Source organism: Streptopelia decaocto, assembly GCF_964273445.1.
Source record: "Streptopelia decaocto genome assembly, chromosome: 13".
In the NCBI taxonomy this organism is placed as follows: domain Eukaryota; kingdom Metazoa; phylum Chordata; class Aves; order Columbiformes; family Columbidae; genus Streptopelia; species Streptopelia decaocto.
The window spans coordinates 2,879,502-2,903,700 of NC_138668.1; the positions used below are offsets into that span (position 1 = coordinate 2,879,502).

At 42.4% G+C, this 24,199-nt stretch overlaps 1 protein-coding gene across 2 annotated transcripts in view; it reads right to left on the reverse strand.

Moving 5' to 3' along the window:
• The window catches only part of GNA12 (G protein subunit alpha 12), a 42,816-nt gene extending 22,917 nt beyond the window's left edge, over positions 1 to 19,899 (reverse strand). The window contains exons 1-2 of one of the 2 annotated variants that reach the window (XM_082064149.1): positions 19,093 to 19,896; positions 7,133 to 7,348 (exon numbers count right to left, since the gene is read on the reverse strand). In XM_082064149.1, the coding sequence (XP_081920275.1) occupies positions 7,133 to 7,348; positions 19,093 to 19,413 (537 nt within the window). In that variant the 5' untranslated portion in view covers positions 19,414 to 19,896. Of the gene's footprint in view, positions 1 to 7,132; positions 7,349 to 19,092 lie in introns of both variants that reach the window. The other variant, XM_082064150.1, reaches the window with a different exon arrangement.
• Between the last annotated feature and the right edge of the window lie 4,300 nt (positions 19,900 to 24,199).

Sequence of the window (24,199 nt, forward strand, 5' to 3'; positions counted from 1 at the left end):
CGTAGGTGACAGACAACGCGCTCTGAAGGCATCGGCAGCTCTGCCTCCTGCTCCAGCTGAGTCCTGAGCTCGCGTCTCGGTGACTGCCAAGACACCCTCGCGCTGGCACAGCCAAACGTCAGACTGCTCAAGGAGCTCTGCTGGTGGCAGCAGGCCCATTAACGTATCTCATTTGAGCATTTATTTTTAGAATACTGCAAATATAATAGGAGACAGAGCATTTAACTTCTGCAGATGCAAACTGACAAGCTCTACAGCACTAGCCAATATCCACAGAGTTTTGTGCAAAGGTTTCCAGCTGCTTTTTGCTTTATGTTACCTCTCAATTTTTAATAAAACCCAAACTATAACTCACTAACTCTCACCTCCTTCAACAAAATGCCACTTTTGTTTGAGAGGTCTTACTTGAGACTTTGATCTGAAGAAATTTTTCCTATTTGGTCTGAGAGTCAGGATTAGAAGCCAGGGACTCCAACTGCTAATCCTTCCTACTACGGACCAGCCACGATGCTTTGCACTGTTATACTTACACAAGCAATTAACTCCTTTTGCTGAACAAAGATGAGCCAAACTCCATAATTTGACCATAAACTTTTGAGGTCTTGGAATTAGAGGACAGAACTTGAACTGAGAATTTAAATCTGGACCTATGGCATTTAATTGCCACAATACTGGCATAAAACCTAGCCTAGATATTTAACTTAAGAGAAACATCTCCGCAAGTCACCCTGCTGTATGATTCCAGAACAGGATATTATTCAAGCTGCATAGTTAAAGCCTGCAAATTAACAATCGTTTAAGTTAATATGACATGTCAGATTAAGCCACTATTTTGGAATTATTAAAAAAATCTGATTATAACAGACTATTACTGTTATTTTTATAACAACAAATAAGTGGCAAATGTAAGGGAAGGCTAGGTTATATAGCACTATCGCTCCTTAAGTGTAACAGCTAATTCAAAACAGGCCTATTTACCATGCACAGCTTCACAATGAACTGTAAAAAAAAAATTCATATAACATTGTTAGACACAGATGTACTTGACTTTCAGCACTAACACTATGTAATTACAAAATATCAAGGCTCAGCAACAGCAAACATGAGTTTCTGGTTTGTAGCACTAGTGTCAGACTGCTCTGTCCCATCCAGATCTAGAAAATTAAAAATAATTTAAAAATCCACATAACTTCCCCAGCAATAACTTATTTTCACATGAGTTCTGCAAAACAGGGATACCCAAGCAAAGCTCAAAAGCCATTTGGCAAAGACTTGCCACCTAGTCCCAGTTACGTGCATTAAATGGTGACAAGATTTCCCATGCTGGCCCTTTGAACAGTGCGGCTATTTCCTTTGTACATCTCACCAGCATTGGTCAAGCCCCAATGGATTTCACAGATGAAATATGAGAGTTTCATGGCTCTGGGAAAAAAAAAAAAATCCTCCTTACAGAATACGCAATGTCTCCTGTGTAAGCTCATATTCAAACAGTAGTTTGCAAAAAGAAAAGCTCATTTCTGTGTTACGGGCAATTGTGTAAGCTGGAGTTGCTGTGACGCTCGGTACTTCCTCAGGAGGAAGCGCGTTAGCAAGTGCATTCTGCTGATACCAGGCACAATGGCATTTATGCTGGGAGAAGAGCAAAATGCTCAAACGCTCTTAAGGCTAAATCTACTCTTAAAGCATCTTAAAGACAAATTATCAGTGGAAACATTTTACTTAAGAATCCAAGAAATCTCTATTAAAGCGTACTGAAGAATTCTGATGAAAGGGACCCCACTGCTGCGGATTTCATCTAAGACGCCACTTCAAAAGTCACACACTCCTCTCGTCAAGTCCGTACTCTGCTGCCCAGCCTCTCAATTCACAATTCACAATGTAGTGCCGGTCAAATGCTGCCACATAGGCTCCATATGCAACAGCAGCTGGTGTATTGTCTAACTCCTGATCATCCTACATTACTGCCATATCTAGTATTTACCAAAATAAAGACATTTAAGCAACAGTGTGTCCACTTTAAGTCAAGAATTGATGCCAATGATTAGAGCTTCACCTCCACACTTCCCAAAACACACAGCTGCATAAGGAAAATGCAGTAACAAAACCATAGTAACGCAAGGAGCAGGCTGTACACTACAGAACATTTCCAGCACACTATCTGCGCTGGCAGGCATAATTTAACCACTTCAATTTATTTCAAGGGTCTGCTTGGAAGAAAAAAAAAAAAAAAGCCCACCACATAGTTAATTTATAGGGGAGCAACTCGTGTCCTATTACAAATATCTCCAAAACCTCCATACCCCAAACACTCACAGAACAGTGAAGCGATATCAAAGAAAGGGTCTTTAAAACATTTTCCAGAGTCTTCCCACATCCAAGGTTTCAGAGGCTCTTAGTATTTGAAGTATTACTGGAAGTGTTCCATACAATTCCCTGTGCACAGATCTAAAAATAACTCTGGACACAGTAGTAAGTTTTTGTCTATATTTGCAAGCTACTTACTTTCCTCTCAGGAACCACTACTCCCATTAATGCTGACACTTTTTTTTTTTTGAAGGAGCTATTAAAACATTAGAAATCCAACAGTGCCATGAACAGTAATAATAATACGTCAATAATGATGAATCATGAATATATTCTGTATATTAAGAATAATTGCATTAAAACAGATGCCTTTTGCAGCCTCCTTGGCTGGTCATGCCCTTTTCTGTATGAAGAGGAGCTGGTATCTCTAAGCGCAAGTCAGAAGCCACGGGCTGCATGTGAATAACTCAGCACAGATGCCTTAACTGCAAATAGGCTTTGGAGTTCAGAGTAAACAGCCCCATCAATGCTGGAGAGATGAGAATACGACTTGTACCACAGGAGAAGTTCAGGAGCTCTTGAAATACATAGTTACAGGCTGGAAAGACTTGGTATTTTGAAGTGAAGCAGTATAATAATTCAAACAAGACTTAAAAAAAAAATTGTGCGCATTTAAAAAAACTGACGAGAAATGTCAATTCTGCTTTAAGAATTGATGGAGCCAGGTGATGGCCTTTGCAGATCTGCTCCTTGTCATTAGCGCACAATATTTATATGTTCTGACCACGACAAAAAGTATCAGTTTCTTGCCTGACAGGCCCTACTTGTCCCATTCTTACCCACAACGACATGAAGCATCCCAAATTGCAAGAAGTCAAAGCAGTAGTTAACCTTGCTTCAGATTTGTTTGTTCTGGGCAGATTAAAACAAAATTGAATTGTTTCTAACATTGTCCCAGTCAAGACCTGGGAGAAAACAACAACAACACACAAACAAAACCAAACCAAAAAATAGAAACAAAAACCACCATAAACAACCCCCACCAAACCAGAAACCACCCAACCAAAGCAATTCCTACACTGGCCTCAGTCTCAATGGCTTGTGACATAAAAGCAAACATCATTTACGGGTGCAAAAAGGCTTGCAGATAAGTGCACCTCACTTCCCAAATATACCAAAATACTTGTTACTAGGCTCAAACTGGAGAAGCTTCCATCCTTGCAGCTAAATCCCAATTGAAGTCCCAAGGTCCCACCTCCGAGGAAGCCAAAATAGAATTTGTCTCCACCTGCTGGCAAGGAAGAATTAACATCCAGGTGCCCAAACTACCACAGGCAACCTCAAAAGAACAAACGTTACAGGACGCTGAGACATTTGACAAATGTATTCCTTTCTAACATACAGACAGAAAACGGGGTAGGATAATGAGGGCAAAGGAGAAGGGAGAAGAATCACATCCTGATTACAAAGGAATTCCTATTCTAGTTGTTAAATAAAACGAGGACAGAGACATGACAATGTAACCAAACATACAATGAAGCTTTTGTCCCCAAACTACTTGGCTTGCGTACAAGGAACAGAGGAACTTGGGTCGGTGGGGACAGGCTGGGGCGGGGAAAGCGAGAGGCTGATGTCTGTGAAAAGAAAGTTCAATTGGTTAGTCTGCTTTAAGAAAGACAGTGAAGAAAAAAAAGCACCCTGCCACTGCAGAATCCGCCCACTCGCTTCTGAAATGCTCCAAGACCCAGACAGGGATCTACAGCCAGCACTTCCAGGCACTGAATACGAAGCAGAAAACACTCAAATGCCCAGAGGCGGCTTCTGTGGTCCCAGAGAAGCAACTTTCAGATTGTCCAGGGCTCTGGTCAGAGCCATTTGCTTTCAACAAGTTTGCTACTGCCCAGGCAGTCGGTAAGCTCGGCATTACGGACCATAGCAAGCCACCTGTATATTCTGCAATTTTCAGCTCTAGTTCGCAAACTAACATGTTTTACTTTTTATTTTTAAACAAAGTCAGACAGCTTCCTGGAGAAATACAGAGTTCAAAAGCAGACCAATAGAATCCTGAGGCTTAGAACCTAAAATAATTTTTAAAAAGCTAATGTTCAGTTAACTGTAAGACCAGAGTGCTGAGAAAGGTTGCAATTTCAAACATCGTCCAGAACCATTCAGAAAGATCACAGTAATGTAAAGCTTCACGTTTTGGTGATGATTTTAACACTAGTATAAAGATAATAAATTCAGTTCAAACCAAATATATTTCATTTAATAGCTCTCTTACACTAAATAAGAAAGGGAGTGCCGATGCAGAGTTTTTCTTTAGCCTTAGTTAAAATCGGTTCAGAAAAGATTTATTTTCTCAGTCCACTATATCCGGCTTCTATTTATTTACATGAGTCTATATCCAGAAAGGGTTTAAACTAAACGAAGGTATGGGTTTATACACACCATAGGCAAGTTTAAATAAGGCACCTCCTTAAACCACCTGTTTTCTTTGAAAATTTATGCAGGTTTGGGGGTGTTTTTTTGTTAGTTTGTTTAAAAATATATATATATATATATATATATATAAATAAATAAATTGTACTGCTGCTAATCCCTGTATGAGCATGGAATCAGATTTCTGAACCCAGAAGCAAGGCTTGGAAACTTGTTCAAGTTATTAAGGTCTTAATAATTTATTCGGTGATCAATACAGAAGCAGCATCTGTATCCTTAAGAACAATCTATTACATTTTAAGAAAGTGATGCAGGAAGTGCTTTTGATTTACAATTGAGACACTTTATAACCTCCTGGTGTTGCAGCCTGCACAGTAAAATAAAGGCACCCAGGATTTTCAAGCTGGCAGTGCCACAGGTGCAGGCAGCAGGATCACACACCATATCATTGCACTATTGACAAGATCCCAGTTCTGGTGCCTGCAGCAGTTCCAGTTGCCCCAGTAACATTAAACAGGTTATATGAACGCCATCCAAAAAGATGCATGGTAGAACCATACTATGACATTGAAGATGACAGCACATTAAGTGATCACTTGCATGCCTGTATGCTTGGGTTTTGTGGGGCTCTTTTATTTTTTGGTATTTCCTGTTTAATCCTGCTCTCAAAGCCAGAGAATGCAGAGGTAGGCCTACTACTCTTGGAATGCTATTTATTCAACAAGCTAGACTTATTTTTTTCAAGTTTGATGCAATTCTATTGCTAATCAGTACAGGAATGAACCTCCCACGTGATTCCAACCTGAATCTCCCCCTAAAAACAAAACCCATTCTTGATCAAAGCATTTCCCAGAGAAATAAAAAAAATCAGAACAGGCTGCTGATGCAATTATTGCTTATTATACTGGATTCTCTTAGTAGTTGTCTCATGTTAAATTCAAGTTCCCTGTGGCACGAACCAGTTTTTTGTTCCACATTTGAACAATACTTAAAACAGCAAAGTCTTAGTCTGTGTCTACAGACACTACAAATTATGGAACAATTAATCATCTTCCCTCCCCCAAACATCCTCCCCCATCCCCAACGCTGTAACATGGAAATTGTTCCATTTTTAGCCTAAGGAAATTAGGATTATACAATCATCCTGCGACAATTTAACCTAGTCATTTTATTTAGTTTTTAGCCATTTACCAGTCTCAAGATACTTCAGAGGTAAATTTCAAAAATATAAGACTCAAATAGGCATCTTATTAGTGGAGACGCATGAGTACCTGAGGGCTGCAACATGAGTTTATCTACACCATTAGACACTAGAGAACCCAGGCAGAGGAGCAGCACAAGCAAACAAACAATGAGAATTTCACTGCTGAATTTCTCTAGTTTTTCTATAGATATATTGAGTTCCATTGTAAGAGTCTAAGGGAGACTATACAAAGCCATGTTTCTAACATCTACTTAATTCCTCTAATTAAACATTGATAACATTTCCAGGCATGAGGAATTTCATATTTAACTGGCTTTTTTTTTTAAAGAAAAGCTGAGTGAAATTTGAGGACAGAACACCCAAAACAAAGAATTCTACCTGTAGATTAAAGCATCATTAAGATGGTAAAGTCCTAAAGATACTTTTATTAGATATCATCCCATACCATCTTCCAAAAACTAGTAACAGTGGCATTAAGTTGCATGGATCAGTACAGCATATCACTGAAGAAAGAAGAGAAGGAAAGAAAAAAGCATCTCCATCTTGTACATAGCAAGAAAAAGGAGTGGATTATGAACAGCTGTCAGAAACATATTCCATACCAGAAGTGCAGCTATTTTGGCACAAGAACATGAAAACCTAATAACAAGAAAGCAACGAAGATAGCACATTTTTAAGCTCACTGTCATCTTTCAGTTTCTTATCCAAGTTTCACTTGCAGACGTCAGGATGAAAAGAAACAGCCAAATAGCAGCAGCCGGAATGGGTGTTGCATTCACTTGAAGAGATCTGCATGCAGGAACAGTTTGCCAGTATCAATATAGTGCAAGCTGGCAGGACTGGAAAATTACAAATTAAGTGTGCCTTCATCAGAGACCCACTATGAACAGACCTACTGAGCTACTAAAATATTTTTAGTTCAACCAATTCCTGCCTTTTTTGGTTCCTCTTGCTCTTCCAGTTTATCCAGTCGCGCACTTTTCCACTCCCTCTTACTGCCATGTAGTTTTTCAAGTTTGGCTCCAATTACCACTTGTTTTTGCTGCTGAAGTGCTCCGATTTACAGTATTACTACAAACAGCTCATACGATGGTTAAATCTTGCACATAGCAAGCAATCTTTCAACTGAGAGATTTACGCAGCAGGGAAGTGCTTTCCTCCCCCCGTGCAGATGGACGTACTCACCAGCTGATACTCGCTCCGGCGGCTGAAAGCTTCCTTGATTCCCGAATCTCTCCACAGCGCGCCCAGTGCAGGTACGTACAGCTGGAAGGTGGCAGGTTCCACAGGCATCCCAGCTTTGTTTTCAAAAGCCATCAAAAACATTCCATGCTTCTCGTTCTCTGTGTACTGCCAAGGGATCCCCAGTTTGTCCCGTGCATCAACCAGAACCCTGCAGCCCTAAAGAATGATTCAGATAAGAAAGTCAGTGATAAAAAGATTAAAGTGTAAAAGAAGAACTCAGAGGTACTTGAAGCTATTCTTTTTTCTGGTGAGACTGAACTCAGGAGAGAATCATAAACATTGTTTATTGCAACATTGCCAACACAAATAATATAGAGTTTGCTTGTGTAAGCAACTTAGCCACAATATACTTCTCCAGGTGGAAAAAAATACTAGCAGCAACAGCTAGTTGCAACAAGCAATACTACCAACAGATAAAAACAAACAGCAAATGCGTAAGAAAAGTGGGAAATAACCTATGGTCCTCATAGCTGTAGTTTTAAAAGTAACACTATGTCTGAAACTGTATTATTTTTCTTTGAATTTGGGTTTTAGATATCAAAAAAGATGTACTACTTTTCTCAGGCATTGGATCAGAAGAACATTAAAAAATATTGTTGAAAGAATATTTGGTATATTCTGGTGAAGCAACGTATATTGTACATCCAAAATTGAGGACACTTGGTAACTTCCAGTGCTGTATGCGTCCACTAACTAGTTAAACATAGGTAAAAAAGCAGCAGTAGCAATAGCAAACTAGCAATACCCAAAAAGCACGTAAAGCAATACCCAAAAAGCACAATTTTGATGTAATCTACCTGGATGCTACAAAACACAATACAGTGTAAGAAAACACAGCTATCCAGCCTTATAGACTTTTCAAAAATGTGCTGTAAACGAGCGTTTTCTGTTGAGACAATCGTCCAAATGGTGAGCTCCAGCAGGAAAGCCCAGCAGCAAGAGACTGAAGACATCACAGAGATTTCAAGGAACTGGGCTCAGTGAAGCAGGTGCAGTTTTCCATCAGCATCAGCTCACTTCTTGAACTTGCCACACGTCTGCTAAGAAGTCATGACAGGTAAGTTTTGATACTCTAATTCTGGAAAAACTATCGGGAAGGCAATTGGTCTTGTTCTCAAGTTTAACTCAGGATTACTGAGATCGCTCAATTTCACATTTTGCTATTTTTATGGAAACTTAATTTTCATGGCAACAAGCCAAACACATGAGGTTAAGTAACTTTGAAATGTCAGTCTTGAACCTAACAACACCTATACTAAATAGCTTCAGAGAGCCAAGAGGTATTTCTCAATAGTAGGCACCATTTTAATAATGGACAGATCTCTTAATGGTGGCTTAGCATCTCAAATACCATCTAATTCACAAATAAAACTTCTGGGTTATATTGAACTACATTTCTTATTCAGTTGATCCTTTGGTTTTACAGTTTATTAAAAAAAAAAAAAAGTTCTGTTGCCACAGTTATTGACATGAACCACCCTATTATTGGATGGATTTTTTTTTAATATATTAAGCTATCAAGAATGCACGTATGTTTTCTTAGCACTTGAACCTTTCACCTCTCCAGTCCTTTAACAGCAGCACAAAACAAGAACAGTAACTTTCCCAATGGAAATTAAGACTGGAGAGGGAAGTGAGAAGCAACTTAGTGTGAGTGTCACAGAATTGGAACTCAAAGCAAAGCACTGTAGTTGTCACTATGCAACTGTGTTCCTGAAGTGCAGTTTCCCAAAAATGTAAATATTTATGAGACTCCAGTGTTAGTTACTTTCTTTTTCTAATGCAGAGACTGTATCTCCACAATACCATGAGAAGCCTAAAACTGAATATATTTACAAACTGCTGCTTTAAATGCCAGACAAAACTAATTAGTAACTCTGCCATACAGACCAAAAGCCATCTCTCATTCCTGGTTACAGAGTTTACCCTTTTATTAACAGAAGCCTTTAGATCTGCTTTATTTGAATGGTGTTAACAAATGTAAGCATGAGAAAAAGGAACACAAGGTTCTCTCTCTGAATTGCAGATGCCTGCACTATGCAGACACTTGCAAACCCATCACTTGCCCAGAACATCCCAGCTGCGACTCAAAGCCAGTGTCAGCTCCCCCTGCTCCTAGCTGAGAACTTGCTTTTTTTCCAAAGCATCATAACCGAGACTGGACACTACTGTTTCTAGGTATTTAAAGCCAGGCTTGTTTTTGTTCAGTGAGAAGAAGCATTTATGAAAAGAAATGGTTAATCTGTGCTCCCAGCCCACACAGCCAGCTCTGACCTTTCACCTGCTTCGGCTCCAGCTCTGCAACCATCTCAGCTCCGGCTCTTCTATCTCACAGCTCCGGGGCTGGTTTAACCCTTCCGCATCTCACAGCTGCTGTGGTGCTCAGAGCAGCTCAAAGGAACAATTCCTGGTGGGATGAAGCAGCACCAGGCCCTCGGTCTGGGCGCATCTCCCCCGCTGTCACTCTGCCTTTTCCAGCTCCCACTGGAGACACAGAGGATCTCAAGAGACTGTTGCTAAGGAAAGTTTCATCCTTTGTTTGGAGAAAACCACAGAACAGAGTTTCAATCAAGGGCACAGAGGCTGCTGCAGGCCAAGAATAGTCACTTATGTGCTGGCTGTTGCTCCTTGGAAATGCAGGTTTGAATCTCCTGGGGCAAAAGAGGGGACAGAACCGAGACCTCACAGACCCCGTGCGAGTGCATCAACTACCACGAGGTCACCCATGGGGATCGTGTAGCATCAGCACCTTCCTCCGACTGTTTTAGAGAGAGAAATGGTTGCCACCAAAGCAGATACAGCGCCCCAACCAGGCCAAAGTGTCAGATTCAGATGTAGAGACATCAGCATTAGCACTGACAAAAAAAGACATAGATAGGCATACATAGGTCAATTTTAAACACTGAACGAGGAACCTAAAAAATAGGAAATGGGTTAGCAGGAATGCTGTCGTATGCATATCTACAGGAACAGCACCTGTCAAAATCAGAATTTTAAGAACACACTGGCTTTGAGCTATACACCTAAAATACATCAGGAGTAAAAGCTTTACATAATGAGTAAAATAGCAAATGTTTCTTCCCCTTAGTTCTTAGCAGTTAAAAGTATTTGTGACTCAGCAAGATCCACAGTGACGTGAATTTAAGCTTAACATTTCTCCATCTCCACAAAACAGTTCTATAAATGCTACAAGCAGATGTCAGAAAGATGAGGAAAACCAGGGGGGAAAAAAAAAAAAAATCTCCAAATTTAGATACCGTGTATTGCTATTCGCGCCTTTCAGAGTTACTGGTAACACTATTTATTTTCAGTCACAATGAGCATTTGATAGTTCTGATTTTCTTTGACTACAGAAAAATGTCAACCCACTCTTTCATTCAGACAATTGAATACTCTCTGCTACAATTCTGTTTTCAAATTTAGAATATGGAAAAAAATTGTGGCAATAACTTTTGATATTAAATAAACTTCTGCACAGTTCAACTGATCTAAAGCTTTTGTGCTGCAGTCAAAGCAGCACACAGAATAAGCACAGGTGAAAAGAACAAAAATTCACAGATAAGGATAGTGTCAAGTATTAGAAAATGGCAAAAAAGCAGCATACTGGAAGCATCAGTTGGGGATGTTCTGTTCCATTTCTTCCCTAATGGTTTTTAATATGTTCAAGTCACTGTATAAATCCCTGGCATGGAGATAGGGTAGAACCAGAAAAGGTGCAATAATGGTGTGACACATGATCTAATTCAAAGTATCCTATACAGAAGGACACAAACAGATTTAGAAATCCACAGCTTTGAAAAAAAAAAAAAAAAGACAAGCAAGACAATACATATCAGAAATCGACAGAAATTACAAACTGCTTACAAAATAGGAAAAGATTATTCTTTCCCTGCCCCTAGCTAGACAAGCAGTAGTGGTTCAGCGATACAGTTATTGAACAGAAGGTTAAGCTAAAAGAAGGGGTTTTCCTGTACAGCCCCCAACAGGGCAAACTCATTTACACAGGATGCTGGCCAAAAGTATAAACGGGCTAAAAAAGTAATCAAGACAAACTGAAGGAAGAAAAGTCCAAAAAGGACTATTCGATTACATTCCAGATGCAACTCCTGGCTCGAGAAGTTTCCGAAACCAAAGGTTGCCAATAACTCTAAGAGTATACCAAAGTATCATATTGCCTGTTCCTGTACCCATTTTTTGGCTGTTTTTTTTCATGTCAGAGACAAAGCACCAGATCCTTGGCCTGACAGAGCACAGCTGTTCGGCACTAAGCAGAATGTTCGCTACTCACCAGAAGTATGAAGGTTTCGTGAGCAAAAACACTCATCATTAGGACTGGCTCAAATATATTTTTTTTCTCCTTTACTTTTGAAATTGTTCTAGCTCTGCAAAAAATCAGGTCATCTTGTATTTTAAAATAATAATTAATTAAATGATTTAGCGGGAATTATTAGAAAGGTTATTGCCAGCTATGTCACTTGAAGGCAATGACGCTTGCCAATACACGAGAATAAGTGTCACAGTATTTAAAGAGGAGCTTGATTTAAGAATATCTACAACAATAGTTCACAACATTCACGTTATAAATTATTAAGTACTTGTAGGGTTTCTTATCCTTAAAAATCTCCTGTTTTTTGTCAGATGGACCAAAACAGAGGCTGAGCGAACACACCATAGTTAAGCATCAAACACAATGGAAACAACAGGTTTGGAGGGCACTTGCTCATACGCAGGGGCTGGTTCTTCCATGCCCAAAGCACGAGTCAAATAATCAAAAGATATTATTATTCTAGTCAAGTGTCTAGAGAAAACTTGCAAAACTACTTAAGAGTTTGTATACAAACAGAAAAGTCTGCTACACTGCATTTTATCAAAATAATTTTAAGGAACTACTACTGGGTATGAGATCACAGAGAACAGAGGCACTGTTATATGTGAAATACTGGAGCAGCTACTTTCTAAGCTTTTACCACTAATACACTGCTTAACCTCATACCAAAGCCCAAGATCACCAGCACCTGCATCACTCATGAAAATTGTGACAGAAGTGCTGATCACTGCTGAATATTGGATCAGGGACTCTAAGTCACAGGTAAGAGGCAATACTGTCTTCTCCTCTGGCTGTAAACCAACGTGAACGTTGGACACAACAGGGAGACACACACGTGTTGCCTACTGTGTGTTTTTCCTCATTGTTGTTGACAAGGGATTGGCAAAGTCCGGGGATCACATTTCACATAGACCAATATAAATCTGAGCTAATGTCAAAGAGAGTGCTCCCACCTTGGCGAGGTATTTCTGATAGACCCTTGTGCCAATGGAACAGCACAAAGTGAAGCAGGTTTACGAATGCAGGTCCAGCTGGAGAAGAAATTCTAACTGTACCCAAAAAACTGCAACAGCTCCATGATCACTGGTGCCAATACAAGAGAGAGAAAGCTGAATCACACAGCCATAGATGGGGCTGGACTTTTCAGTGGCAATGCTCTTATTGGCAAGTAAAGTAAGATGATAAAATGTAACCTACGTGTATTTTTAGAAAATCTCTCTTAACCTTCTAAAAAAAGACATTTTCAAATACAATTTTTAAAAGTAAAGTTGGCAGTGTTTGCAAATATAGTCACGTGCACTTCTTTTAAATTGCTGTCTGGAATACCAGAAGAAGGTGACCTACTACTAGAAAAGTAGGAGCAAGACAATCAGATTTTCACAGCATGCTATCGTAAAAGCATTAACAGTGTTTTTATTTGATCTGTGTCCTTGGAATGTTACAGTCAAGGTCCCAATGTCATTAAGGATGAAGCTTCATATTACAGACCGATCAGTCTAACAACTGACTACCATCAAAAGGGGAATCTTTCCTGGCAGTGAAGTTCCACCCTCTCCTGTCTGATGGGTTTGTCATTTGTCTGACCCCACAAGCCAATCCAGTGAGCAAACACCACCAAAACCCAACTCATTTATATAGAAAGTGGCTTCCACTGCCTATATTAGTTTGCTGTGAGACAGACACGAGGGTAGGGGTGGGAACAGCACCAGTTAGCCCAGCTAGACAACAAAAAAGCTCAACAGCTCCGCATGTATTTTCACCATTCACATACTCCAGTGCCACCCAGGTGAGAGCAAGGTAAACAGCAAAGATGACCTACCTTCCAGCCCAACATACAAATAAAAACCAGGAACAAAGCGGAAGTGTCATTTACCTAGTCCACAGGAACACAAACATTAAGAAACATTTGGATTAGCCACTGAATCTCTGAATTGGGAGCAGCAGTCATGTCTGCTTGTCTGGAAACTCTGAAAAGAGTCCTTGTCTTTGACTGAATCCAGCAAAATGACGATAAATGCAGCAGAAGAAAAATATTCTCCCCGCAAGCTTTACTTGCAACTAGGCACAAAGCAGAGAGATGATGACCTCAGAGGTGACGACCGGCGCAGGACCTGAAAAAATGTTCCCAGTTGGTGCTTTCAGAACTACATAACTGGGTTTCTCCTTTTCCCGAGACCATCGCACTAATATGTAGTTTGTAATTAGTTCACGCTTTCAATGGAGCAGAAGCAGCATCTGCAGTTCCAAAAGCATCCCAAAAGTCACCTTTTGTAAGACCCCACAGTGCTGCCCTCAAACATACTGCCACGGTACCCAGCACACATGCCAGACTGAAGGGAAGGGCCTTCAATGCTCGGATAAAACCAGTTCCTCACCCCCACAAAGGTGAAAAAAAAAAAAACAGGCAAGTGAAGGAAACTCATTTGAAAGCTCTACAGCCTCCGATTCCTTCTAGATTTTTTTCTTGTTGTAATTCTTATTGAACTTACTTTTTCAAACAACGTGTATTAGTTTGCCATCGCTTCAAAGTTTTCTTGTAAACACTCTTAGTAGCACAATTTGCTAATTTCTTTGCCAATACTGTTTCCAAGTGAATTATAAAAATATATGTATACTCTACTAACTGAGTAAAATGTAAGCTCCCAAATTTAGTCACTCAAGTGACTAAACTTTAGTCTGGAAAACATCAAAGTATGTGTCTGCAGTCTCCAGGGACTAAGTCATGTTCTGCAATACTAATGACTGCATCACAAGAGCATTGTAAGCTCTATTTTGGAACAAAAATGAATATTTATCATTTACTATTGACCACTACTCCTCTTCCACTACCCACCCTGATGAAGACAGATTGTTCTCTCTCAGCCCAACCAAGAGACACCCCAAACACAAAGAGACCACTAGAGGTGACAGAATTTATATTTAAGACAGAAAATACATCAACTGGTAGTTAATAAGATCTTCATTGATTAAATGAACCTGGAAAAGCAAGACCAACAAGACTTATATTTTTATTAATTTTCCACATAATTTTGTGACTATTATTTTTCATTTTAAATGAACCACTAAACAGTAAAAGCACAAAGCAAAGATAATCAGATTTAAATATCAGTTCTATTGTGGAACTTTAGCACTCGCGTGTTAAATTTAATGGAAACGCTCCTAATTAGCCACAGTACCTACAGAGTATTCTCCTTATCATTCCTTTCAAAAGAAGCTGTCCCAGTGGGAACAAGACTGACACTGGCCTGCAACAAACTACTCAAGTACAGCAAGATCCCAACTTGGGAAAAACATCCTGGCTGTCACTATCATCACCTCCTAACAGGTTAGCAAATTCATTTGCATGTAAACCCAAGTAATGTGTCAATTTAAAGAGTAACTAGAGTTCATACAATAGAATGATTTATTACCTCTGCCCTTCTAGGCTATTAGAAGAAATAGGTTTGCATTATAAATTACTAAGCAATTTGGTCATTTAAAGAGTGTCTCCCAACCAAACTGAGGAATATTCTTCCCATTTCCCAGAGTTTGTATCTGTGCTAGACTGAAATTTCCAAGTTGCAAGTGAGTGTTCTTGTTTTGTTTTTCAATGACAACTACACAACTACCTTATAATCAGAGACCATAAAAAAAATCATAAGCCCATTCAAGGTATACAGGGTACATGCAACAACAAAGCAGAAGCAGGCTAGGTTTAGTATTGGTTGCAGAAGTCCAAAGTTCTTCTTAAAATGGACTTCAGCACAGGCTACTCATTCTGTATGCTTTACTGTCACTCATATTCAAGCTGTTGAGGAGAAATGTTCTCGGGTATGCCCACCTGTACTGCAACTGCTCTCAGAAGTCCTAAAGATATATCCTCAGGGTGTTTTCACGCTCAAAATCTTCAGTTGTTTTCTCCCCACTCAGAGACAGAAATGAAGTTACACATCATTTCCTGAGTAGTTCCTTCTGTCATAATTCCAGGCTTTTCAATTCCTTAGTCAATTATCGTAATTCAGGCCACGGACAACCAAACCACACTCATGGATGTATTGAAACCTTGAACTGGCTTTTTCATTTTCAATACGGAAACTAACATTACAAAAAAACCAAAACAAACTCAACAGATTATACTTCAGGCTTTTAAAAGTCGAACTTTTTTCTCTCTTCAGATTGAAATCTCCCAAACAAGCTGGTGCAAGTACCACTCCAGTGTTTGTAGATTAATTATTTTCCATGCAGCTAAACAAGGGTTTTTTTCAAGCAGCACGATATTCTCATACTTGAAAGAAACAAACAAACATTTACACAAGGAACATCAGAGCCATGATTCATTAACTGTTATCAAAGCAAGGGAGTAGAGTAGCAAGGCCAACCCATGTGTTTTGGAAGGTATCAAAAGATCACTCCAGCTGCAGTTGGAAGGCACCAAACATCCATGTAACACTATCAGCCACTTCTTAGATTTGCAACTTAAGATACTGAAAAGTTTCCCAAATTACTCTGTATATCCAAGAGTTGCCTTAAAATTCAGGCTGCAGCAGCTGGCCCTGTCCTCTCCGCTTTCCTTTTTCAGGTGGGTGTGCTGAAGTCCTGAAGCCTGTGTACTCATCCCAGAACATTAACACTGCTGCTTTTCACTTCAATCATCAAAAAGTTCCAGAAAGTTACTTTGAAACTTAGCCTCGATTAACAAGCAAAACCCTAGTCAACCGATGACTATTTACCTAAAACCAAAGCAAAACTAATGTATTTGAAGACCATCCCACAAATGCCAGAAAAAGCTAGCAAGGCCCTGAGCCATCACCTGTACTAAATGGAAAAGTAAATTCTGTATCATAGATTTATTTCATTTCAGCATTTTGTTTCTAACTAGGGTTTCCCAAAGTGGGGGATGAGAAACAGAACAGGATAAGGAAAGAACTCAGCAATAAGAAGATATCAGAAAAGCAAGAAGCTGAAAACTCAAAATAAAGTGGAAGCTGACACTAATGTCAAGTCATACTTAGCACTGTTATTTTCGAAGAGGTTTCAGGTTCTGCCCGCTGAATCAGTTCCTTCATTCTTTGTACGCTGTACAGACTCCCTAAATACTACTGCAATAAGCACTTTAGAATTATCAAGCACTATTGAGAGACTAGTAACACTCCTCCTTCAGAGAGAAGTTTAGTCATGGTTGGAAAACGAAAATTGACCATTTAATCCCAAAGATTTACACTGCATTTCTAACTCAGATCTCAGTGCTATACGAGCTTAACAGAACCATTGTTTGACCATGCCAAGAACAGTGTGGAAAAAGGGGCTAAGGTTGCTGCAGCTGTACTTCATAACGTCAAACGGATTTATATGCTATTTTATAGGATCATTCTCATTTTGCAATGTACATGTATTACAAAAATTCGTCTTGTATCCTTTCTTGTAAGTTAGATACATGGTGATCTCTGCTCCATTTAGTCTTCATGGCTGATCATTCTAGCCTGAACTTCCTGAAAAAGTGAGAACAACATGTAGTCTAAACACTTTATTATAGAAAGAAGGGCAATCAGGTTCACTTGACAATTTACATCGTCAAAGCAGCAAAACAAGTTTACTTGAAACACTTCAGAGTTTTCTGCAGAACCAAGTTTACTACAAGGAAATATAACACAATTACCCTAAAATAAATGCACCGGCAACACTACTCTGTTTTGAAAGCCATGTAATTCTGTCTTGATATTTGATTTCTTCCTGACGATTATGGTAGAACATCAAGGTGCTATCAGGTTTCTTTCAGATGAGCAAAAAGAACATCTACGGCTTTCTCCCCACACTCCAGCCTCAGTCCTCCTTCCCACCAGAAAACTCATTTAGTTTCTTTTGTTTGCTCTCCCTCCTTCTGCATACTCTTTCCATAGCGACCAGTCCCAGGCCATTCCCAAAAACCTACGGATGAAGAGTAAACTCTATTCTTATATGCAAGAGCCATCTCTGTCATCCAGAGAAATAAGAGAAGCAAGAGCCTGACAGATGCTGGCCATGCACCTAGAAGGGCAGCCTAACCTTACACTCCAAAATCACAAACTGCAAGGCCAAAAGGGTCACTTTAAAAATACTTTCAAATTTTAATTTGATGATTGGGAAGCTTAAAAAGGAGTTCAGCTGACAACAGTCTAAGGAGTGTTGTTAACTACCACTCTCAAAATCAGTACACCTGACTGCTACCTTGGGCATCCGGATTCTACTCTTAAGTTCTGCAAATTTGCCCAAAGCCATCCAGCAGACTAATGTTTCAAGTGCATAACTCAGCCTCCACTACTACAAGATGGAGACACTTTCCAAATCATCCTAAATTCTACTGCTAAAAGCTCTATACCTTCTGCATATATAAAATATTACAATATTTTACCATAACTAGTCATGGAGTAGCAGCATTCTTTAAAAAAAAGTCATTGCGTGCATGTACTTAAGTGCATATTAAGCTTCTATTTCAAACAAATCTGAAAACTCAGAAGTAACTCTTGTTATCTTTAACTTGCACAGTTCCCTTTTCCTTTTATTTTCTATGAAATCTCACAGAGCCTCAAAAATCCATGCCCACATAAGAATGGAGACAGCCTAACAGCAAAACACAGGCAGGAAAGTAGCAGTTCTTTTACAGAGAGATTATGATGGTGAAGAGAGATACATTCTCACATGTGCTTTTTACGCATCTTCAGGGATTTTCTGAAATGCAATCACTTCTACCTGCACAGAGCATCAAAGCTTGTTTCCCAGAAAGGAACAGTATTTGTCAAGGCTGATTTTCCTTAACTCTCTGTAGATCAAATGCTCTACCTATAGACTTTTTCAGTAGCTGCTATATTCTCCAGCCAATAGAGAAATATACTACCGACACTACGAAGCCTGCACATACATTAAACAAAAACTTTTGTGCAAAGGTACCAAAACAAAGTTTTGCTTCATAACATTCCACCCTATCCAACTCTAAGGGCCCAGACTCCTCTGTTTCTAAAGATGTACCAAGTAACTACCACTCACAGCCACAGCACCTATGCAGGGACCCATTTCTTGTCCCATCTTGGGATACACAGACTCAGGGCACTTAGTAGAGGCACAGAAATTCCTCCTCATTTCTTCAAATTTGGAAGTTTCTCCAATTCTGACTTAGAAGATGCTCTCACAATGTTTTTTCCAGAGCACAAGCCACACCTATATCCTCTTTCCCCTGCGTTTCCACAAAGCTTTTCTCAATCCCCTTTGCAGGGAAGTTTCCTTTGGGCCTTTTTCATCGAGGCCTTCTGGAGGATGACGCTGGAAAGCCAGAGCCTCGCCTCCCTCAGCCCGCCAGGCAGTGGCACAAAAGGTACACGCCTTCACAAACACCTGCACCGCAGAAACCCCCTTCCCCGCACAGAGGGCGCATCCCAGAGCCGCGGCGGGGAGCCCGGGGGGAGCAGCCGCCGCCCCGACCGAGCTCACGTCCTTTTCCGACAGCAACGCTGGGCACGGCCCAAACTCCCAAAACTGTGTCGGCGCCGGCCTTCACCCCCGACTGCTCCAGGCGGAGGCGGCTGGAGCCGCCGTCCCCCCGCCCCGTCCCAGGCCCTCTCACCTTGAGGATGTTCTCGTAGATGGTGGCCCGGAACTCCAGCAGCGCCTTCTGGTCAAACTCGCGGCCGTGGATGATCCGCATTTGCTTGAGGAAGGTGGACTTGCCGCTCTCGCCGGCGCCCAGCAGCAGGATCTTGACCAGGCGGCGCACGGCCCGTCTCTCCCGGGCCAGCATCGCGTCGATCTCCCGGCTCCGCCGCCGCGCCTCCCGCTCCGCATCGCGGCTCCGCTCCTTGCCCTCCCGCCGCGCCTGCTCCCCTGCGCGGCCCGTGGCTTCGGCCGGCAGCAGGCAGCGGCTCAGGGTGCGCACCACGCCGGACATGGCGGCTACGGGACGGCAGGAGCGCTCACAACGCCGCCGAGACCCCAGCCAGCTCCGCCAGCATCGGGCGGAGGCCACCGAGACGCTGGGACCCGGGAGGAGGAGCAGCAGCCGCAGCCGGGGGCTAAGAGCCGGGACCGCCCATTCCCCTTCTCCCGGCTCGGCTGGACGACGCTGCGGAGGGAGGGGAGGCGGGTGCGGCCCGGGAGGCCGGCCGGCGGGAGGGGTGGCGGCGGCGGGGCGCGGCCCGCAGGCCCTGCCCGGGGAAGGGGGCACCGCTGCCCCGCTTCTCTCCGAGCGGTGAGGGGCGCCGCAGGACCGGGGAGCGGCGGAAAGACGCCCCCAAGCCCCTCGGCTCGGGTTCAGCCAGCGGCCGCCTCCGGTCCCGCTGAGGCGCGGCGGGGCGGGGGACGGCGGAGCCCCCGGCCCCTTCAGTCAGGGAGCGCCGCCGCCGCCTGCGGAGGGAGGTGCCCGCCTAGTCCCCCGTCCCGCTGGCGCTGAGCCTGATTGGGCGGCAGGAGTGCCGGTCAACGCCTCCCTCTCCCAATTGGAGAAGCCGACATATGGGGCGGGCTAGGCGGACGACAGGGCTCAAGGCAAGGCAGGGCGGGTTGCGCCGGGAGGGACAGAGCGGGGGCGGGGACGTGGGCGGAGCTTCCCCGCGGGAGGCGGAGCACGAACCAATCAGAGGCGAGAGGGCGGGCCCCTGAGCGACACGATCTCGTAGAGGGCGTGACGTCAGGTCGCGTCCCGGGCCGCCGGCGGGAGGGGGCGCTGGGGCCACCCGCGGTACCGGAGCTACCGGCGGGTCGGTGTTAGTGCCGGGGAAAATCGAACAGCGGGGGCGCAGCTCGCACTGTAGCGATTCAGCGGCGTCATGCAGTGACGTATAGAAACGCGTCATGGCTGACGCCATCAGAGTACCTGCAGTCAGGGCGCTTCAGCATCCCCTGTGTGTTCTTCAGCCCGCTTTAGAGACTCGGCTCTGCTGCCCCGGGGACTCGCTCCCGAGCGGTTTGGGGACAGGGGCCACGGCCGGTGCTGGAGCTCACTGCTGCGTGCAGCGGTTTTCTGCATGGGATTTGATTTCTTGATTGACGTCAGGTGTAATTCCTTGCAAAGCATATTGAAACAATCTAGTGCTGGGCCGATGATGAGGCGGGGATTAAAGTATCAAAGTACACAGCTGAAAGAAAATCCCCTTGGTCTCCTGATTAGGTACTGGAGGAAAAAAAAAAGAACAAAACCAAACACATTTTGGGAAGCAGCTGGTATGTGATCACCTAGGAGTGGCTGGGATCCCAGACCTTCTGTCTGCAAAATGAAATCATGAAAGACATATGTCCTCAGTTCTACAAGATTATGTGGTCTTTTCTGTATTACTTCTTTTGTCTGTGCCTCTAGTTATTTATGCCATAAACATCTAATCCAGTTTAAGCTTCAGATAGCTTATCCCATCCCAGGCCTGTACCAAACACCAGGGTGAGTGACACAAATAGCTGGGGGAAACCACTAAAAATGAACATCATAGAAAGTTACGGTTGTTCAGAAACTGTTAGATGTCCCTAAGGATCGAGGAGGCCCAGAGTTAGGACAAAACCAAAACCTTTCATGGAAGAGAATCCCGTGTGAGCATTAATTGTACTGAGATGCTGTTGTCAACGGGTCACCAGATAGCAAATATTTTTTCTCCTTAGCATGAAGAGATTCTTACAAACACCTTTAGGTACGGCACAAGTCAGGAGGAGAACAGCACAACACTTGGTCATGAACCACTCACTACAGCACAGAACCCTACTTGAGAAAGTTATTTTCTTTTCCAGGATCTTACTTGATTTAAGATTCAGCAGCTCATTCCTCATATAAATATTGCTGTAATTCAGCAGTTTCCCCACCTGATGTCATCATTGCCCCATAAGAAGCCAGTCAGACCAGTAGGATGAAGACAAACAACAACCCTGAACCCTCCATGCTCTGTGGGCCTGATTTTCAGAGCAGCTGAGCACTCAGGACTCCCGCTGGAATCCACAGATGCTAAACTGCCTGCAAATCAGACCCAATGTAACTGTGAAGTGCCCAGATTGGTATTTTCTGATTAGCTCAGTCATCCTGCCTCACTAGCCCTGTCTGTGCCCTACTTGAGGTCCTCTTCAGACTTCTGAGGTTCTAAGGGGTTTTGGCAGAGAATTCGAACAACGACGAAGCCCAACTCCTGCAATAGGGCCGCTTCGTCTGTGAGAGTGAAATTATGGTATACAATCAACTAATCACACAAATCAGTTGCCAGACATCCTTAGTTCTCTATGCATTCATCCATGAAAGCAGCTTTCAACAGCTCACATCTAATTGTCAAAAGGAAAAGGTCCACCCCTCCCTCTTTCCCCCGCAGCACTGTTGTTCCTCATCTAATCATTCAGAAGCTGTTCTAAAAACAGGACAAAACAGAATTGTGTTTATTACCGCAAATCTGCAGCGCTAAGCCTTCTGTTACTTTGCTGAGGGACTGGGCAGAACCTCACAAATCCACGTAATGATCCCTATTGATGTTTCTGCAGATGTTTTGTTATGAGTGTAAGCAATATGTGTAAACACCCCAGTAACAGCTTATAAGAGAGAGGCTTGTACTCAGTCTCAATGCCTTCCCTTTCTCCATTTTCTTATTATCTGCCCAGTTCCATGTTTCAAGATTTCCAGTTCATCTCCCTTCTTTGGGCTTAGACTGAAATTAAAACAATTTATTTTGATACAAAATAAAGTAATATGAATTACTTCATTTTTCTATTCCTTCTTTTACTTTTTCAGTTTTCAGTTTTTCAGTTTTCCAGCTTTACCTTTTTTTTCTATTTCTACTCCATTTTCCTTTTTCCCATCTCTGTTTCTTCCTATAACTCATGTCCTTTTTCTACTGAGATGAAGAACTACTTGTACAGCTGCTTGTATTTCTTTCCCTTCATAAATATATAGAGAAGGAGAAGAAGACTGAAAGATGGTGAAAATGGAGGACTAGAGGACAGAAAGCAAGCAGCAATGAGGGCAACACTTCCATTTCCCTTGTTGGCTACAAACCAACTGAATTATGAGCAGAAAGATGTGGAGCCCCTGAGGGAAAGGCTGGAGCATGAACTTCTGAGGCCCTGTCCCCGGAGAAGACAGCAGCAGGAGTACGGTAGTTGGAGAAGTTAGCGGACTGCTGGTACACCAAGACGTTATTGCAGATGGGAGTGACATCTGGGCAGCTCCGGTAAATGAAGTTGTGGGAAAAGCGCTGATGTTGAGCTCCAGTCAGTAAGTCCCATTTTCTGCTTAGAGAAAGGCCAGAAGAGGACACGGCCTCACTGAGGAATGCTGGCACTAAGTGTGTGAAACGAGGAGTGCTGACATGCTTGACTTCGGTTCTTTCTAACTAAGTCCCACTAGTTTCTACCCAGGTCAAACACGGCGAGGATATATAGATTTAGCTCTTGAAGGATGCAGAGCTACCATGTCACTGTCTTGAAGCTTGTAGCTGGCTAATCCTAAAGTCTTCCCAAGTCCCCACTTGCATGATGGCCCATTCCTTACCCAGCCCATTGTGACCCGCAGCTTAAACCCTGTGTTCTCTGGCATTGTATTATCAGCATCAGTGGAGGAGGCACAGGGGGAAGGAGGTGCCACCACTTCAGCTGAGAAAACAGTTAATGGACCCCGTAAGTATTACAAAACGGAATGTTTGCCCGTACCTGGGACCTGGCCGTTGTTTTCCTGAGCGCTACCAGCCACTGTCACTGCCAGGAAGAATATTTTACTCAGTGAAACGGGGAAGCAAATGAACAACAAGGAGGATAAGCCTACCATGCAGTACAGCGCCATGCGGCAATATCAGAGCTAGCGCTAATGTAATTTAAACTTCGGAGTTTAGGCAACAGCCTGGCAATCTTAACAGCAAGAAAAAGTATGTGCTAATGGAATCACCTGAGTTGATAAATCATCCACCTTGTCCTTTCTGACCACTGTGCTAGATGAGCAAGCAGAGTCAAAATATCGAACTGTTGTTACCACAGGGCAGAAGCACTCCTGGCTTAGCCTGACTTATTTAAAGATGTTGGGGCCCTCGAATTGCTCGTTGTGCATTCAGATAGCAAAGCTTGTAGATCTGAAGAAGATTTATGATCTAAACTCCTTTTGCTTTTTCTCTGTTGTTGAGACTGTGACTCTCTTTGCCCGAGGAGATGCTGGAGTTTATACGCACTTCAAGCTCTTACCTAAGCTGGTAGTTTTGTCATGTTAAAAGTGCCGTATTCTGCTTATTGCATTCTCAGAGGTTTTATATGGCTTTTTCAATGGCCTCTCTGCACACTCCCCATGGCAGAATGAGAAAGCAGAGAGAGACAAAGTGAATAATGTTCTGTGAAGGAATGAAACAAGAATAGTTCAAATAGATCAACTATTTTCTGTTAACGTCATTAAGTATATGGGAACCTTCCAGTACTAATATATTAGGTTTTTGCTATAGGCATTGAGACCTTGGCTGGATGTCTTCTGCAAGACTTTATGATCACTATGGTAATACGCTCTTTCTCAGAGATCCCGATTCTTTGAAGTGATTGCAGTCTTAACTCCTGCGAAGCCACAGAAAACTGAAGTATTTAGGCATCTTTCAAGAAAAAATACACTTACTAGTGAATTCGTATCTCAGTTTTTGCCTTGTCCCTTTTAACATTGCTTAAATATACCGTTGTTTGGGATACACACCCATTTTTTTAATCCAGATTTACCTAAACTTGTTGAGCTTCTAACTATTGACTGC